The sequence below is a fragment of the Miniopterus schreibersii genome (assembly GCF_964146895.1).
Source record: "Miniopterus schreibersii genome assembly, chromosome: 8".
In the NCBI taxonomy this organism is placed as follows: domain Eukaryota; kingdom Metazoa; phylum Chordata; class Mammalia; order Chiroptera; family Miniopteridae; genus Miniopterus; species Miniopterus schreibersii.
In genome coordinates, this window is record NC_138109.1 from 39,492,966 (window position 1) to 39,512,535 (window position 19,570).

At 34.0% G+C, this 19,570-nt stretch overlaps 2 protein-coding genes across 5 annotated transcripts in view; one reads left to right on the plus strand and one right to left on the minus strand.

The window, feature by feature from the left end:
- The window catches only part of ITGB3BP (integrin subunit beta 3 binding protein), a 38,922-nt gene extending 33,776 nt beyond the window's left edge, over positions 1 to 5,146 (minus strand). The window contains exon 1 of one of the 2 annotated variants that reach the window (XM_081144415.1): positions 4,950 to 5,146. In XM_081144415.1, the coding sequence (XP_081000541.1) occupies positions 4,950 to 4,954 (5 nt within the window). In that variant the 5' untranslated portion in view covers positions 4,955 to 5,146. Of the gene's footprint in view, positions 1 to 4,945 lie in introns of both variants that reach the window. The other variant, XM_081144414.1, reaches the window with a different exon arrangement.
- The window catches only part of EFCAB7 (EF-hand calcium binding domain 7), a 40,244-nt gene continuing 25,813 nt past the window's right edge, over positions 5,140 to 19,570 (plus strand). The window contains exons 1-6 of one of the 3 annotated variants that reach the window (XM_081144411.1): positions 5,140 to 5,460; positions 7,313 to 7,500; positions 10,411 to 10,622; positions 11,248 to 11,334; positions 11,909 to 12,086; positions 13,228 to 13,349. In XM_081144411.1, the coding sequence (XP_081000537.1) occupies positions 7,314 to 7,500; positions 10,411 to 10,622; positions 11,248 to 11,334; positions 11,909 to 12,086; positions 13,228 to 13,349 (786 nt within the window). In that variant the 5' untranslated portion in view covers positions 5,140 to 5,460; position 7,313. The remainder of the gene's footprint in view (positions 5,461 to 7,312; positions 7,501 to 10,410; positions 10,623 to 11,247; positions 11,335 to 11,908; positions 12,087 to 13,227; positions 13,350 to 19,570) is intronic. The other 2 variants (XM_081144413.1, XM_081144412.1) reach the window with 2 other exon arrangements.

Consider the following 19,570-nt stretch of genomic DNA (forward strand, 5'->3'; position numbering starts at 1 on the left):
AAGAAATCTTAGATTTGATATGCTTTAAGTAGTCAAATATTTAAGAGTAATATATATAAAGATTCTAAATTACTTTCACCAAGTAAAGTAAAATGGCATAAGAAAGCAATTTTCACAGGGATAAAACTTTTTAAAATAGCATATTTCAAGATGGAATCATAATTAAATACTTAAATGGATTGTTTTATGCATATGTGGTTTTACATATGCACCATCATACAATTCAATCATTAAAGTCATATTATAAAATAATCTTAGTAAAAGTTACTATTTGTGTGTGTTTAAAATACCACTAATAAAAATTATAAAGAAGAGCAAAATAATTTACATACCTTCAATGGAGATACTGAAAGTATATTTGCACGAATAATGCACTAGTTATTAAAATAAAGGTATGAGCAAGGTGAAAAAGTTTTCCACATTTTTGTAGCTTTAAACATGATTCAGTGCCACCAGACTATGACTTAACTGAGGAACAGATGCTCTATGTCTTTATAAGTCCCCAATCCATATAAAACTATTTTTTGTCTCCTTCACTAAACTGATTCAGGAACATGCCAGGCTCTCTCTGTGCAAAATCTGTTCTGCTAAACTGGATGCCCAGCTGTTGGTGACAATGCTTAGAAAGGAAAGCTGAATATTTATAATACTTTATTTCATACAGCTGTCTTCTAAAGAGCAGTCATCAACATTTATTGAATGCAGACTAAATGCTCCAAGGAGAAAAAGGTCAATATAAATTAAAATAAGTTGTCCCAATAACAAATACAGAGTTATAAGTACTTTCATGATCCCTGAAAAATTGAAATTGTTATTTCAAATATTAGAGAATTTGTGCATTAGGCAAAAAAAAAAAAAAAAAAAAAGATAGTATTATAAATCAAGGTTGCAGTATAGAAAACAAAAAACTTACACATTCTAGAAATGACTATTCATAAATGACTACTGACTTTCAAACAAGTGACAGGAGTGAGGAAAAAAAAGGGATGGACAATTTACAGAAATTACTGCATAGTAAGTATTAAATACAAAAATTTTATCTAAAAAAAGTTCACTTAAATTCGCTATAACATCTACATTAGCCTATCACTTAACATTATTTCTTGAGATTAAACAGGTTTAAAGGATTAATTATATCTTTAAGAAGTCTACTTGAAATTAATTTAAGGTGAATTCTCAATGAAGCAATAAGTGAATAAAGAACAGATTAAAAAAAAGTATTTGTATTCAGCTTTGGAATATATATACTCTACTCAGGTGTGTAAGATGTTTTGACATTTAACCAAATTTCAAAAGTAGAAATAAAAAACTAAAAGTATGCAGTATGGAATTTTTTTATCCTTTGTTTTCAAATGCTGTTAAGATGCAATACAACCTTTCAGAAGGGAAAAAAAACCCACCGTATTATTAACTATTCAAAATATTTTTGCTTTATTATTGGTTAATTCCTAGAGAAAGAAACTAAATGTCTGGATTTAAAGGTTCCTAGTTTAAGGTCCTAGGCTGATCTAAGAAGTCCAAGGAAATATGTAAAAGTAAACAAGAAAGTAAGCAGTAAGTCTGTTAACGCCCGGTTTAATAGTTCAGTGAGAATCTAAAAACATAATTTATTGGGGGAAATGTAGTTTTCAGATAATTCACATATCCAATAATCAAAAGCTGAAAATATTTACAAGAATCATAAACAAATTTAATAGAGAAAATTAGGAGAAATCAAAGAAATCACTTAGTTCATCCAATAGAGACAGGTTGGTGTGACCTGACCACTGTCATACAGCTCAAGTGAGAGAAACTCAGATCTCAGGTCCTGTGCATAATAAATCTTTGTTAAATTGAAGGGGAGGGGGCTAAAGAAGAGGTAAGGAAGAGCAAACCTATTAGAGGAATTTATCACCATTTATTTTTACTGTTCTATTAGAACTGGGCCCATTGTAAAGATACCAATTACTAAATAAAGCACCTACTAAATGCTTTTACATGTGTTTTGTTTTAAAACCCACTCTTTACCCAGACACAATTGTAATACAAGCATGAGATGATGTCAAGCAGATTAGGATAATGTTAATAGGAATGAAAAGGAAGAGATGGATGAAACATATTACAAAGGAAGAACAGACAAAATTTGATTAGATATATGGGCTATTTTCCTAAAGTATTCACTCACTTGCTACCAGTCGATCAGTTAGCAATTAAAAGTGATAGATCTCTGGTAGTTCTGTAAAGTTATAAGCAGCTCTTGTGGCTACTACCTTGGTTTAAAAAAAATGGGCACTCAAAAATAGGCAAAGAACTCAAATAGTCATCTCTCCAAAAATACACAAATGACCAATAAACATATGAAAAAATGCCCAACATCAATGATATTAAGAGCAGCACTAGTATTTAGGAAATGCAAATCAGAACCACAATGAGACACCATTTTACAACCATTAGGATGGCTACTATTAAAAAAAAAACACCCAGAAAATAAATGTTGGCCAGGATGCTGAGAAAGTGGAACTCTTACATTGTGAGTAGTACTATAGAATCATACAGTTGCTATGGAAAACATATAGGAGGTTCCTCAAAAAATTAAACAGAATTACCATATAATCCAGCAATTCCACTTCTGGGGATATACCACAAAGAACTGAAAGCAGGGACATGAACAGATATTTGTACACCCATGTACACAGCAGTATTATTTACAATAGCCAAAAAGTAAAAGTAATGCAAATGTTCATCAACAGATAAATAAACAAAATAGTATTATACACACATACATACAAAAATAGAATACTATTAAACCTTGAAAAGGAAGGACATTCTGCCCCAGCTGGGTGGCTCAGTCGGTTGGAGCATTGTCCTGTACACCAAAAGGTTGTGGGTTTGATTCCAGGTCAAGGCACATACTAGGTTTTGGGTTCCATCCCCCATCGGGGCATGTATAAGAGGCAGCCAATCGATGTTTCTCTTACATAGATGTTTCTCTCCCTCTCTCAAATCAGTAAAAAAACATATCCTCAGGTGAGGATAAAATTTTTTTTTTAAAAAAATTCAACATTCATCTAATATTCTTAAAATGTAAAATGTATATACAGTTATTCTACTGGGTGTTAAGTAGTATTTCAACATAGTTTTAATTTTCATTTCCCTGATGTTTAACAAAATGCTTATTTGCCATTCATATAACTTTTTATTAGGTATTGGTTCAAGTCTTTGAGCCATTATTTTAACAAGGTTTTTGTCTTTATACTGTTGAGTTGTAAGAATCCTTGTGATACCGTTGTAATTAGCTAATTATTAATAACAGGAAAGGAGCAAAGGGAAGGCCAGACATTATATAGGCATGTTCCAGCAAATAACTGGGGAAGGGGACTGGACAAAAGGAAGAGACACATACTCAGTAAAGTTGGGGTGACAGGGAAGGTACTTGCTGTCAGTCACACCTGGGAACAGAGGTCACTGGCCAGAATGGGCGCGGCCACTGTAAACCTACACAGAAATTTGGGATATATAATCTCCTGAACAAAGAAGTTTGTTCTCTTGGTTTCTCTTGGCACGATTGGCCCAAGCTTGGCTTCCTGGCATTCTCCCGTGTGGCCCACAGTCATGCGGACCCCCCTCACATAATGGACTAATGGAATGCTTCTAGCCTGATGCTGTCTCCAACATAGAAAGGAAACTCTTGACACTGGCTTTGCTTCTAGCTTTATTGAAACCCCATCTACACTTCTATGACTGGACTGATGGAAATTGGACTTCAGAAACTCGGGACTGTTAATTCCATGGAAATAAAGCTTTCTACCATATCTCATCCTCTTGTGGGGGCCTCTGGAAATGCCTATTCCAGTGGTACCCCAAGAATCCCACTCTCACTAGCATCAAGGAAAGCTGAGGCACGTTTTTCTCCAATAGCCCTAGCAGCTTCACAAAAGTGCTGTTTTTTGTTTTTGTTTTTTTTTAATAGTGCAACAAAAGGGAGATAAGTCTTCCTGCTTAATTTTGGGGAGAGGAAAACCTCTTCAATAATCCTAACCTTTAAGGATATAAGTGAAACACACTTATTGAAACTTGTGTATAGGACACCATATTAAGTGCTGAGTTTCCTTATCTGGAAATGAGAGATAATAGTAGCTTCTACCTCCCAAAGTCCTTTTTTAGGATTCAATGAGAAAATGTAGGTAAACCGCTAAACCTGTACCAAATCATAAAGATTCAGTAAGTGTAGGTTATTACTGCTTTACATCTTTCCACTTTCATATCAATTCCTATTTGATACAAATATTTCCCCCGTTGAGTTACTTTGCATGTGGCTCAACCCTGAAAATAACGGAGGAATAAGTTACTCTAGAAATGCACAGAAGGGGGTACCTAAGACAACCTGGAGACAAGGGACAGCCAGAGAATTTCCCGTGTTAGATAGCAATCCCTCCACCCCAAAGAAAAACTTCCTTACTGAACTTTAAAAAGTTTCGACAGAGCAGCAATAAGGACCCTGACGCCAGAACTGGATACGCTTTCCCGTTTCAGTGCTGGGACCGGGGTCTCTTGAGACCCAGTTCTTGAGTTGTCCCCCAAGTTTATACGAACTTAGCACACTAACGTAGGCACCAACGGGCGTTACCCAATTACACGCGCGTCTCAATCGCCTCTATCCCATTCTCGGGATGTTAACCATATCTGAAGTTATTTCAAGCCCTCAAATCCATCACTAACTACAGCCCACAGCCTATAAAATCAGTCAAAAGCCTTGGGGAATCAGAGTTAAAGACAAAGACTACCGGGTAACTACGGCGGGAAGATGGGCAGAGGTGGGTATAGAGCACCAAGCAAGCCAGGAGCTGTCGACGGAGGAGACAAGTTCATAGAAAAGTAGAAAAACAAAAGAGGTTATTGGGCCATATATGTACTCTTCTTGCTCACAGAGGGGCCCGGCAAACAGCACTATCTGGGGAGCAGATACCTACGGCATTTCCACATTCAAGGATGGACCACGACCGCCGGATGAAAGTAACCGAGCAACCTCTTCGGTCAACAGAACCTTCCGAAGGAAACACAGCAGCCTGAAAAGCGCGGGCGAGCGAGCGCTCGACGCTGTGTCACACTCCACGTAGCCCGCCGGAAACACCGTCTCCGCGGCAACGGATCCGGCCGGCTGCGGGGAAAGGAGGAAGGGACTGACCGTCCAGGACCGCGTCCAGTCCCTCGCAGCGCGGCGCGGGACCCTCGCTCACGGCTCTGGCCATGACAGCCCCGGAGAGAGGAGCGACGGGACCGTCTCTCTGATCACTGTGGATTAACGACCCCCTAGAGTTCGAGCCCGACCGCTTGGGGAGGTGCTCTGTATCTTATTTCCGGTGGCGGTGAGGGGCAGTTGCCATGGTAATTAAAGGAAGGCCGAGGCCCGTGGGGCTCCGGTGAGCGGTCTGCGGAATCCGTGCCGAGCCCTGGCCGCGCTCCTCGTCCAGCGGGAATTAGGTAGCAATCGGCTCGTCGTCTCTCTCTGCGCGTTGTGTCCCTTACTGTTCGGCTTTTCTCCCAACCTGCTTCCTTTACTTCTCTGTCATACGAACACTTCGGTCCATATGCGGACCTGAAATGTACCTAGAGATGCAGTTTTAGGCTCAGGGAAATACAAAAACAGAGGTTGCCTGAGACCGGCTGTGAACGTAGGGACGGTGTGGCTGGCTCTCTGTTTTCACTTGGCCCTAGGCGCTTGTTAGTTTATTTTTCTTGCTATTGTGTGGCTGGTTATTTATGGAGCCGTTTGCTGCAATGTACTCTCTAGGCCCCCGTCTGAGTCTCGGGCTGGAGTTTCAAATGAAGGAGGTTTCCAAGCCTGAGGGGGTACAATTATATATTTATTTAAGCTTAGTGTAGTCTCTCCACACAGAAAGGGAAAGAATAGAATTCTGGAACATTTCTGCCGTGGGATTTCCACGTGAGGGAGTCATCTTATTTGGAAAGAGTATTCGAGGACAATCCAAAAAAAAAAAAAAAAAAAAAAGCACCTTACGTGTTAAAATTGCTTGCTGCAAAAGGAACGTTCTCTCTTCCTTATTGGAACGGTTTTCTTGCACATCTTTGAGGACATGCGTGCACGCATATGTGTTTAAAACTCTGATGCTTAATTATAGTGATACCAATTTGCAGTAACCAGACTGTGACACCACATCCCTATGGGGTCCTTCTAAATCTGGTGTAATATGAAAGTGTCAGGCAGGCGGTCTGTGTATTATAAATAGGGTACTTCATCCATGATAAGCGATTATTATCTTTCTTTCCCAAGTGTAAAAGACCTATATAATTCAAGAAGGTGCGAGTGATTTAGGCCTCTTGAGTAAGAATCCAATGAGTCCTGAAGGGGACCCTACCTGTGACGTCTTATTGTTGAACTTGAAATATTCAATTTATTAGGCTGGAATGTATTTTTAAAAGTCAAAGCTGGGTAAAATAATGTTGGAAGCTGTTAGATCACCAGCACAATTTAGTGCCTATTGTACAAGAAGCCTTCATTCACATTAATAAAGAAAAAACTGTTCGGAAATTTACTGACTTTTGCTACTTGCTCTCAAATTGGCTACGCCGAGTCCCTCAATTTCCTTATCTGTAAAATGGACCAAAAATGCCAGACCACTGTAGTAGGGATAAATCATGATGTATGACATTTCTTTAAGCTCTTATGAGCAGAGGTGCTATATAAGCCCCAAACATTATTAGTAATGTAACACAGTAAAATCTCATGCTAACACTATAAATGGGATTTTAAAAATCCAGTCATTTAAAATGTGGGGCTGCATTATTGAGGTGTTAGTGAAATGACCTGCTGTGGAGATGAATGCCAATCACATTATACCCACATTCTTATTACTATGGAGTTCCCCTCTATCTACCGTTTATTTAGCACTTAATTTGTGCCAAGCACTGTTCTGTATGCTTCACATATATTAACTTATTTAATCCTCATGACAGTCCTATGAATAGTCTCAACTGACTGTCCTGTTATTTTGAAAGAATAGATGTGGGTTTTTCCTTTGGTATGATTCTTCTTTTCTATTTATGTTCCGTCTTTGTTCTTTTGGCATATACATATATATTAATAAAGAAGAAACTGTTTATATATATTCATGTTTAGAAGGCAACTGTCAAAAGGCTTGTTCTAGTTTAACATAGAATACAACCTTATGCATATTATAATGTTCATCTTTTTTTCCCACAACTAAAAATTTTATGTCTTGATCTCCCCTCCCCCATTTGAAAGGCAAGGTGACATTTTCAGTTTAGGGGATTAACACTGACTAAACCAATTTTTAAAATTATTTTCTAATAGAATGGCCATCAGCCCAGGAAGTGATGCGGCCTTCTCCAGTCAGAAATCATCGCTTTCCGAGAGTCCTCGAACAAAGAAATTTCCACTAACTGAAGAGGAGATATTTTATATGAACTGTAGAGCTGCCTACTTAACTGTTTTCAAAAGCAGCTTAGAAAACATTATTTCTAAAGATCAACTTTACTTAGGTAAAAAAAAAAAAATTTTTAATTTAAGTATTTTGCCTTATTTGTTGAAAGTTCATAGGTCAGAAAGACTGGAATTAGAATTACATTGTTGAATCGTCCAAATTTTAGTGGTTTGAGCATTGGAACTACTACATGATGCTATTGTGTCATTTTATATAGTTCCATATTGTAGGATCTTCAAAATAAAACTTTCAATGTTTATACAGGATAGAATAGTATTTTTAAACCTTCTATCAATTATTTGCTTAAAAATATTTTTTAAATTCTCATTTTGGTACTTTAAGATTTACAATAGAATTAAAACACTTTTGGCATCTGAACCACTACTTTGAATTTGACCTATATTAATGAAAATGTAAAGGATATATAAAAATGGTTATAAAAGAGAAGTATTAGGAAATAAGTGAAATTTTAAGAGTTCTGGGTTTGGTTTGGGTTTGGTTTAGTTTTGTGTGTGGGGAATAAGGGGGGTTGGTCTTCTTTTGCTTCTCTCCATTATATCTTGAATTCCTCTGGTTGCTAATATCCCCCAAAACAATGAATTTAGTCCTTGCTAGGTGTATCAAACAGCTTGGAGGCCTTTAGTTTTAAGAGAGTGGTATACAACAACACTGAATACACGTTATTTTCATCAAGGCTAATAACTTTATGAGTAGAGAAATTAAGTTCTTTTGCCAACTTTAGAAGTACTTTCCTTAAATAAAAAATCTGACATATTTTTGCAACGTCTTGGATTTGTACTAGTAAGATCTCTATTTGAGGAAATCCATTTTGGTGAATACGAAATAGTTTACATTTTACTATAAATTATAGTTTTAGTTTTTTCTCTTTATTCTTTTGCAAATAGGCCAAGATCACAAAAGTTTAAGTATAACATTCCTTCTGCTACTATGGCATTTAGTTTGTGACTCAATGAGTATGTATCACTATGGTGCTAATCAGCTTTACAGAATTATCTGGGAGGATAATAATGTAGTGTTTGTCTCTTCAATGCTATATACACTTTTGGTTTTATGGTGGAATACTCTTTGTAACATTGTAATGATTGATTTCACTTAATCTAGATTTTTAAGAAGTGGTAATGTGAACCAGGGATGTCTCTTTCTTGTTACTATGTCTTTCACCTATATCCTTCTGCCAGTGCTGCCCATAACCTGTGTTTTGACTTTCCATTTCAAGGTCAGATAGGGCAGTGCCAGTACCCAAACTTTAGAATTCCTTTTCCTCTCCATCTTATAAATAATACAGGTATTATAGACTCATGTCAAAGATTAAAGTAAGCCCTGGCTAAAGATCAGTATCTTGGTGTAAACCTTTAAACATCTGCAGTTACATAATGTTTTTACTGTTATCAGACTTAATAATGGGCTCCAACTGATGCTTAAATTGGAGGTTAAAGTTAGGCTAGAAGTTACTAAATTATATCTATTTCTTAAACATGGGAATATCTACTTACTGAGTACATCTTTTGGACATAATGAATTTTAGCTGTTCTGTAATTAACAGTATCTTTTAAAGATGTTTTGTTATTGAGGCTAGCAACAGGCATATGCTGAGCTATTACTTGTGGGAAAGAGTTCTCAAAACTGAATGAAATACCATTTTCTTTTACATGGGCTTTTGACTTCAAATCACAACTTCATTTAGGTCCTACTTGTATTCCTGGCTTTTAAAGGGTAAACGTTGGCTGGAGATGGAATGCTAAAACGTTTATCTTTATTCTCTTGATAGATGAATTAAGGAATTGTCCATTTATAAACTAGGCAAAGTACTTATCTTTATTCCTAGGGCAGCATGGTAATCAGGGTTTTTGTCTACTTCCAGAATAAACCTATGGAAATAAAGAACTTATATTATCTCACTTTTACTGATTTCCACAAAGGCTTTCTAGATGAACGGAAGATTTCAATTACCACAACTACACCTTTTGTTAGTTCTGAAAGTCACTTCTAGATGATGATCTTGTTTCTGTTTCTGTGCCAAAGTTTTATCTAGGATGATGCACTGGCATAATCTGGAGGATGGGAACATTTCTCTTGGCCTATGGGCTTCTAATATGTTATTAACCATAAAGCATGACCACAGGTAGCAATTTTACACTTCAGGTGTGGACTTTCTATTTAGATCGTTATACTTAGGAACCAAGAAGCTTGTATCTCTGGAAAAAAAAAATCACCCTGTATTATGCTTGTGCACAGTGAATGCTCAATATAATGGACTCAGATGTCTCTATTTATTACCCTGATCTGATTCCTATTTCCTTGAGGATACTTCTGCATATAGGGTGCCCCCAAAAATATATACACACTTTGAATGATTATAAAGTCAGTGTTTATTAACATATAGTTCAATATTCAAAATTTAAAAGAATCTGCAGAAATGAATAATTTTTTTTATCAATGCCTGTTTTCAAACTGATGACCATACTGTCCAGGCACTGCTGATAACTTGAAGCAGTGGAATCACAAACATCAAGAATCATTTCGTTTGGTATTTGTGTGCCCTCAATTTGTCAGCTGTTGCCAGTTTTGTACCATAAACTTTATCTTTTATGTATCCCATAAAAAAAGGTCTAGTGGCACTTTAGGATAAATTTTCTTTGTTCAAAGCTTAGTCTGTCTTCACCCATTATTTCAAATCCTTTAAACCTGAAAAAGAGTGAAAATTAAGTGAGTTATCTGTTGTTAAAGTGTGTATACATTTTTTGCACACCCTGTATATATGTGTGTGTATATATATATATTTTGACAGGCATACATTGATATCATTAATTATCACAACCAAAGGTAATATATTGGTATGTGTGTACTTTTGTGTAATATTGTAATATATAATGATTTAAAGAAAAAATATACTTAAATACCAATTCCAAATGTTACTATAAAAAATAATACTTGTTTTATTGCACAGCTCTTCAGCATGCAGGAAGAAATCCATCCCAAAAGACTATTGACAAATATTGGACTCCTCAAACTGCCAAACTGAATTTTGATGATTTTTGTATAATTTTAAGAAAGGAAAAACCTACTTCAAAAGCAGAACTGCTAAAATCATTTAAGCAATTAGATGTAAATGATAATGGCTCTATTTTACACACTGACCTTTATAAACTTCTAACAAAGGTAAGAACTGCGAAACTGTTTTATAATATGTGTATTTTGCAAAACAACTTGGAATCCACCTTTGGCAACCAAAGTCTACATTTAAAATAACTGGTTCATTGGCAGGTGAAATGAATGTATGTTGTCTATAAAGTACTTAAGGATCCTTCTGGATGAAAGGTGCTTTGTAAATAAAAGATAAAGTATAAAATTGAGCCCATGTTGCAATCCCCTGATGTTTCCTTGCAATTCTTTCCTGCTCAGAACTCTGTAAATCAGTGATTCATATGTGATAAGTAAAAGAGAAACAAAGTATTAATGAGATTCAGAATCCATTCTCTTTCTTGGTACAATGTGAGAAAGTATCATTATTATAATTTTAATAGTAGTTATTAGCGGATCTATGTTACACATTGTTCAAATTTAGTAAACTGAAATTCAGCACACGTTTACAAAACTGAATAAAATTGTGAAATTTTATTTTATATAACAGTTTCATTCTTCATATAATACTTATTCTGAGATTTATAATGAAACCATATATTCAAACTCATAGAAAAGATTGAAATGAATTTCCAATTTCCACTCTACCCATGCATAGCAAAATAATAGTCATGTTGCTTTAAAATAAATCTTGTTTTTTCAGAGAGGTGAGAAGATGACTCGAGAAGAAGTAAATGCTGTAATAAATTTGGCCGATGTAAATGCTGATGGCAAATTTGACTACATCAAGGTACATAAGCTCACACTGATATAAATTTGCTTACTATGTAGAAGTATTTTTAAAGGAGCACATCTTTTTAATGTTGGCAATAATATACTTATATATCGTGTACTGATTGTACTTGAAATTTAATCTCTCCCATCCCACAATTGTAACCTGATGACTACATTAAAATAATATAACCAAGTTATGTTATTACGTGCATATCCACACAAATACACACATACACAAACAGAGACTCTCCTCAGGACTATGCCTTTTCTGGGGTGGAAGAATCATAAAATTATTTAGAACAACTGCAAGTCTACATGTGTTGTAAAAAAATAATAATAAACCACCTCTCTTTGTGTAACATTTTATTTTCACTCAGAGTATGACTTCCTCAATGAATCATGGCTACATTTCACTAGGTCACTTGAGGGTGGTCAGTCTGACTCAAGAAAATAAAATGAGTACCCTAGTTCAATAGGAAACATATTCCATCTATCAGTCTATTTCTTGCCTACTAATGTGTGTATGCTTTCTCCTCCCAAATGTATGATTGAATATTTTACCGGCTGGACTACTTTTTTATTTCCTGTAGTTTTGTAAATTATATGTGACAACCAATGAGCAATGTCTCAAAACTACTCTAGAAAAACTGGAGGTTGACAGTAAACTGAGGCGTCAACAGTTTGGAAGCCACATCGAAGGGTTTCCTGAAAGGGGACCATCGCCTAGAATCATAAAAAAAACTGATCAGGAAACATCCTCAAATAAAGGTATTTACTTTTTTTTTTTTTAACTTTATTTTAATTGTTGACACTATTACAGATGTCCCCATTCCCCACCCCCTTTACCCACCTCCACCTCCCCCCAGTCCCCGTCCCCTCTTCCCTCTGGGCATTACCTCGTTGTTGTCTGTGTCTATGGGTTATGCATATATGTTCTTTAGCTAATCTCTTCACCTTCTTTCATCCCCCCCAACTCCATTCCTCTTTGACAGCCGTCAGACTGTTCCATGCATCCATGCCTCTGGTTTTATTTTGTCAGTTTATTTTGTTCATTAGATTCCACATATGAGTGAGATCATGTGATACTTGTCTGTTTCTGACTGGCTTATTTAACTTAGCATAATGATCTCCAGGTTCATCCATGCTGTCGTAAAAGGTAAAGAATTCCTTCTTTTTTACAGCCATGTACCCCAGCTTTCTTATTTACTCATCTACTGATGGGCACTTGGGCTGTTTTCAAGTCTTGGCTATTGTCAATAATGCTGCTGTGAACTAAGAATTTCTTGCTCAAGAATGGAGGTTCAGCCTGGCCTGTGTGGCTCAGTGGTTGAGCATCAAGCCATGAACCATGAGGTCACGGTTCCATTCCCTGTCAGGGCACATGCCCTAGTTGTGGGCTTGATCCCCAGTAGGGGGTGTGCAGGAAGCAGTCCATCAATGACTCTCTCTCATCATTGATATTTCTATCTCCCTCTTCCTCTCCTTTCCTCTTTCTGAAATCAATAATTAAAAAAAAAGAATGGAGAGTTATATTCAGATAAATTTTTCCTTATCAATGATAAAACAAATGAGAATCCAACTTTTGTCAGCTGTCATTTCTAGACTCTCTTAGTTGTAAAAATCTATTGAAAAATTTTATAATGGAACTTGATTTGGCTGTGCACATTATATTTTATTAAAACTAAAATTCAAGCTAAAAGGTGACATATTGAAACAAAATCTTATTAGTAAATAATTTGGGGGCCACCGAAGTCTGATAACTATAAAACTTCTGACTTTATTTCAATAGGAAGAACAAAGAGAACAAAATTAATACACAACCCTTTTATATACTACATTGTATTTAGAAACAAACTTTCTATTGACAGCTTTTCATAATGGGAGACCAAATAACTATTACTTGTTGCAGGTGACACCAGGAGTTCTTTACTGGCAACTAGCAGAAAGTTCAAAACATCAGTTTCTTTCACAATTACCATGGGCGCTAATAGTAACCGAAACTCAAAGTTAACTGAGCCAAGCTCAATAAAGGTATAGTATTTTAAATTAATAGGTAAGACTTTTTCTGAAAAAAAAAATTGACATGAAGTTTATTAATAACTATTTGGTGTCTACAGAGAACCAGTAAAGTTTGTGAAATAAATCTTTGAGGTTTTTCTGTGGATTGCAGCATTTCTACTTATAAACCGGTTCTAATATTTTAAAGTGAAAGTGATGAATAGGAATATATTGACTCTTCAGTTTTTGAACTTGATGAATAGATTATCTAATTATGTACTTTGCCAAGCAATTTTTTTTGTTTGATCAAATACTTTTCATAGGTGTTTCTTATAAAGAAATCATTCATTCAATATCAATTCCTTTGAGAGAAAGACAACAAAATCACTTTGCTAAGTCAATATTTGTAGAGTGTTAATATTGATCTTCTTCCTTTGTTTTCCCTTTCTAGATTCAACCTTTACTAGTTTTCTTTCAACAGAAAATAATAGCTACAAAAATATAAAACATTAACTGGAAACTGCTAGGATACATTAAAAATGTGTACCTAGAGGCCTCTGTAAAAGGGGGAAAAATGGTTATGACCACATACTATAACTGCTGTTAGAAAACTGAACTGATTGTTCTCAAGAGCTACATTTTTGTTTCAAATAACAACTCTGTATTTGTAATTGAACTCTGAAGTCCCTTATATCTTTAAATTGCTAGACAGTGACATTTGTTCTATATTAAAATTTTAAAACATTATCTCCAAGGAATTTTGTCCAGACTGTTTAGGAATCTGTACACCCTAAGCAATTTGGCGTGTATGTCCAACATGTTCACATACAATATTTTGTGTTCCAGCAATATTACTTTTCATCAATAGAAGCTTTTTGTATTTTGAAACTAAATTGAATGTTAATAAAGTTAACTTAGTTAAATAATTGTTGTTTACCTAGTTCAAAGTATAAATAATTTTAGCTAGTGTAAAGAGAGATATAAGTAAATATTACTATGGATTATGTTAAAGCCATAATAAGACTTTTTCTCTGTATCATGCTCTTATTAATTGGTCCCATACCAATACAATTCCTTTCATTTCATTTTACTCAACAGATATTTACTAAAAAGGTAGTGTATGCTACCTATTTTGTTTAGTTATAAAATATGGGCCTTGAATTTAAAATATGAAAAATTTCATTTGATTATTAATATCATCAAGGTAATATAGCATAGTATTTTATTTATTCACTAATTTATTTAAGAGATATTTATTGAGTGGCTACTCTGTGCCAAGCACTATTGTAAGTGCTGGTGTAAGAGCTTTGGATAGAAACAGACTTGTACTTGAATCTTAGCTTTGTCAATTAATAACTGTGTTACCTTTGGCAAATTAGTCAGCAGTCTTTCTGAGTCTCAGTTTCCTAATCTATAAATTGGGGATAATTATATTTAGAGTGGTTTTTGAAAGATTAAATCATCTAACATATATAAAGCATTTAGCCCAGTACCAGGGACATAGTATTCACTCTAATAGATAATGGTGTTAATATTATTACAGAACTAAGAAATGACTGTAGTTCTTTATAAAGGAGTAACATGATAAAAGTGTAATTTAAGAAAAGTTATTCTGTTGTATACTGTGTACAGAGAACTCAACTTAAGGAGACTATCTGAGTCTGATAGAGATATCCAGATATAAAGTAATGATTGTTAGGAGACTTGACTTGGGGTGGTGAACACACGATATAGATGATGGACTATAGAATTATACACCTGAAACCTATATAACTTTATTAACCAATGTTAACCCAATAGATTCAATAAAAAAGAAATAAAAGAGAAAAAAATAAAACAAAGTAATGATAGTTAGACCTATCATGATAGTTAGGGAAGTACCTGAACATAGTAAGGAAGGGACAGATCTAATAGACAATGCCAAAATTAGTATGTAGGCTACAGTGACTGCATAACAAAAGACTATTTAAGTTTTGCATCTAAGACATCAAGAGCAAGGAATGGTGTTGATAACGATAATTAGGAATTAGGTAAAAGGTACTAGGAGAATTTAATGATTAAAAGAAGATGGAATATTGTCAACGTTTAAACCACTGTTTACTATCTGATATTTCCTGCATGAGCTAAAATAATTTTTTAAAACATCCGTGACTCTTTTGTTATTCAGCAGGATTCAGTTCTTTGTTTGCATTTTACTTCAAAGTTACTTTATAAATTTTATATATTTCTTAAGTTTCATAACAAACTGAGAAGCACTTGGTTATGAGTATAGTTAATGTATAATTTGTTTTCTTTGAGATTGATAGAATAAGTTACTAAAAGAATTGTTAAATCATATTAATTTTTTCAAATACTTTAAATCCATTTTAAACAAGTTTGAGCGCCTCAATTTCATGTGGAGTGGAGAAGTATGCAATTGGGAGAAGGATCTTTTGATAAATGAGAAAATTGTTGTAATGGGGTACACATAAGCCAGTTTTTAAACCGTAAAGCAACACAATTGGTAAGGGACTTGAATTACAGGAGGAAAATGAGACCCTTATAGGGACTATGCATGTATTACTTTCTATAGGCCATGCATAGGTACTGTATCACTATTCTTTTTTTAATACTGAATTCTATTCATTTGCTTAGGATTTACAATGTGCAAGGAGTGTCATGAATATTTCTTTGACAGAGGAATAGCTTCAATTGCCTTTCATGACTGGAATTAGAGAAAGCCCCAAAAGATGAGTGATAAACTCCAGAGATGCAAAACTTCCTATATCGGACTCCTAATTAAGACTGTACCTACATATATATTTTACATATATATATATATATATATATGTACATATATGTGTTGTATAACATATGCTATATATCTCTCTATATAAAACAATACAAATATAAACATTTTAAACTTGAAATTGTCTAATTTCTATGAAGGCTCAAAATAATTTTGTTAAGAGAAGTTACTCATATTTTTAAAATGTGGATCAATTAGGGGGCAATTCCTATCAATTTTTCCCTTTATAAATCATTTATTTAACCTTTGTTTTAAAGTCTGTACAGTTTATAATTCTTTAATAACAAAAAGTTCAATAACTACCTATTTGTCTTAATGAAAACAAATAGCTTTCTAATAAGTATGTGGCATAGGGTATCTTTATAAAAAACAACAGTAATGATGATGCTGATGACTGGTTAATCATTCTACCTCACCTTAAATTTTAATAGTAATACAAAATTTTATGTCAAAACAAATCATGTTCTCTAAGGTATTCTAAGAAAAATGTAGCTTTGCTGACATATTTTTTATGCTAGAATTTTCAACTTTAATATTTTTAATTTGTGCTTTTCAGCATTTTCTTATATGTTGTGAATGAAAAGAAGTAAAATTTGTATATGACAAATGAATTAGCAGTTCTTTTTCCTTTTATGTGAATTTACCTGAATTGGTAGAATGTAGCACCACCTTATGCCCTGTATAAGAATTACAAGCTGTTTTATTTTTGCTTTATGTTGTCAAAAAACAACATTGTACGTGGAATTTCTTAATCTATCATTCTAAGTTTGTTTGTTTTTTAAAACTAAACCTTTTTCATTTTTTTCTCACAATATTCACTTTTAATTTTTTTTTTTTAATTTTTTAAATATCTTTACTGATTTCAGAGAGAGGAAAGAAGAGGGAGAGAGAGAGATAGAAACATCAATGATGAGTCATTGATCGATCCCGCAACCCGGGCATGTGCCCTGACCGGGAATCGAACCCCGATCGTCTGGATCCTAGGTCGATGCTCAACCGCTGAGCCACGCCCCACTGGGCTCACTTTTAATTCTTTAATGGAGAATTCTTTCAAATTAATTTATTTGAATGAGCCAGCCAACTTGTAAGTACTTTTTTCTTTCAATCCAATAATATTATAGTCTAGGTCCTAGAGAAAAATTCTTGGGTGATTGAAAGTCTGTTTGTTTTAAAGGAAATTTAAATAATTCTGGCAGATCTTAAGAATTTGAATGCTTCCTTTTAAACAGGAGAGCTACAAATTTTCCTAGTAGTGTTATTTAGTATTAAAAATAACCTGATTATTACTTGAAGTTTGGTTGATATAAATAATGTGGCATTTGTCTTATTTCTATTTTATAATAGCTGTTGTTCTAAAAATTTCCAGCCTATTAACCATGTATTGTAATATGCAGTTTGACTATCTTTCCAAAGAAACTTATAAATTCCCTTTTACCTATACCTTTTCTAGAATAGGAAGTTAGGAAAGATCTCTAACAAAAATATTTAACTCACTTCCCACCTGAATTTTATAAAGATTATTCCTGTCAGCTCATGGCACTGCCCCCAGAAGTACCATAGGAAAAATTCTTCCATCTTTGAGTTTCCCACATGCCACAAATTATGTTCGCTACCAGTGTACCTGGCCAAGTGCATTACTTTTTAGATTTATTTAAACATTTCTTAAATGAGGTGGGGGCTTGCTATACCCATGGTTGCAATACAAATTTAAGAAATTTTTTCAGTTACTAAAATCTACATTTTTTAGTAGAAAACTAAATAATTTATGTTTATCTTAATGTTTCAATATATGGATAATTCCTTAATGATAATGCTTTATCATACTTAATTATAATAATTCATAAACATGAAGTTTCTTTAAATTCTAGCTTTTAAAAATATCATGGCAGATACTTAAGTGTGAAAAAGAACAGAATTTTGAGTACAGCTTGTAGTTTGGAGAGAAAGTAAGTAGACTTGGGTTCCAGCCCTGGTTCTGCAGTTAACGAGAACTGTATGTAACTCAAGCATATCACTTTATTTTTCAGTTTTTCATCAATCAAAAGAGAAATCTGCACTGAATTGCTTTTTAGTCTTCTTTTACTTTTAATATTCTGTAATTCTAAATGAGTATTCCTTACCATTCCAGATGGGTAAATATAAAGATATATTTATAAAATATATTAGATGAAATTCCACCTGGTAATGCTATACTCAAAATTAATTGAAAGGAAAACATTTTAGATGTTTTCCATTTGATGTCAGAATCTTAGTTCAAACTGTCTCAAAGAGTAACCTATCTAAAAGCAATATGAGTCTATTTTTCCTTTCTTCTCTGTAGCAGTCTTCATCCATCCAAGGTCATGTTGATTTTATTAAGGCCAATTGGCTCTGAGGTAATGTCAGCATCCGTTGTTAGTCCATAATATATTCCCATCCAAGAGATTTACAGGGAGGCTAAATGAAGTCTGTACATACTCTTACTCATCATTAATAGTTGAACTCGAACTTTTGGCTCAAGCCCAAGTTTGAACCTCATTGTGTTATAAAATATTTGAATTTAGTACTCCGAGTATATTTTCTTTTAGAAACATGATCTAATAGTAAAAGCATTGATCCAAAAGTCTTAGAATATAGACTTGATATTTCTACAAACTCCTTGTAAAAGCCTGAACCAATATAACCTCTGGGTACATCAGTTTCTCTGTTTATTAAAATGTCTAATTTATATCTACCCCATATTGCCTCATAGGGGTATTGTTGAAATATCATATATAATGACTTGTTTCTGCCATGAGCAATATACTTATGAAGATGAATTACAATAACTTAAGGTCACATTTTAATTTCTCAGAATTAAAAGTACACATGTCTTTTATACCCCAAAGATGTGACGGTGCATGTGATTAATTACTGACTGAAAACTTGAGTAATAGTTCAGCAATAATAGTAATTTCTTAAAATTCAGTTTAAGAAGAAATTTCCAAAGAAAAGGTGAATATAAAAATGTATAACTTACGTAAATTGAAAAATAACCAAAACTAAAATAAAAGGAAATAGAGAAAATACATGCATCAAAGCTTTTAATGGGTAGTTAATATCTAAAATAGTCAAAAAGAATTTATTAAAATATGTAAGAAAAATACCAAGTGTGTAATATAGCTATGAGAATAAGGGATGGATAGACAGTTCATACAAAAGGAGACACAAATAATAAACATGGGGAAATGTTCAGCTTTGCTAGCAATCAGAGGAACTCAAATTAATGCAAAAATCATTGTAGCACCATACATGTAAATATACAGAATGCTATAATGAATATTTTATGTACCCACACCTTACTTAAGAAGTCATCTCCCACCACCAGCCAATTTTTTTTTTTAATTATAATGCTACTGATTAAGTTATGGTAATGGTAAAATTATTACGTTATACACTGTTGGTGGCATAAAATTAGTATCCCTGTTTTACAAAGCAATATGGGAAC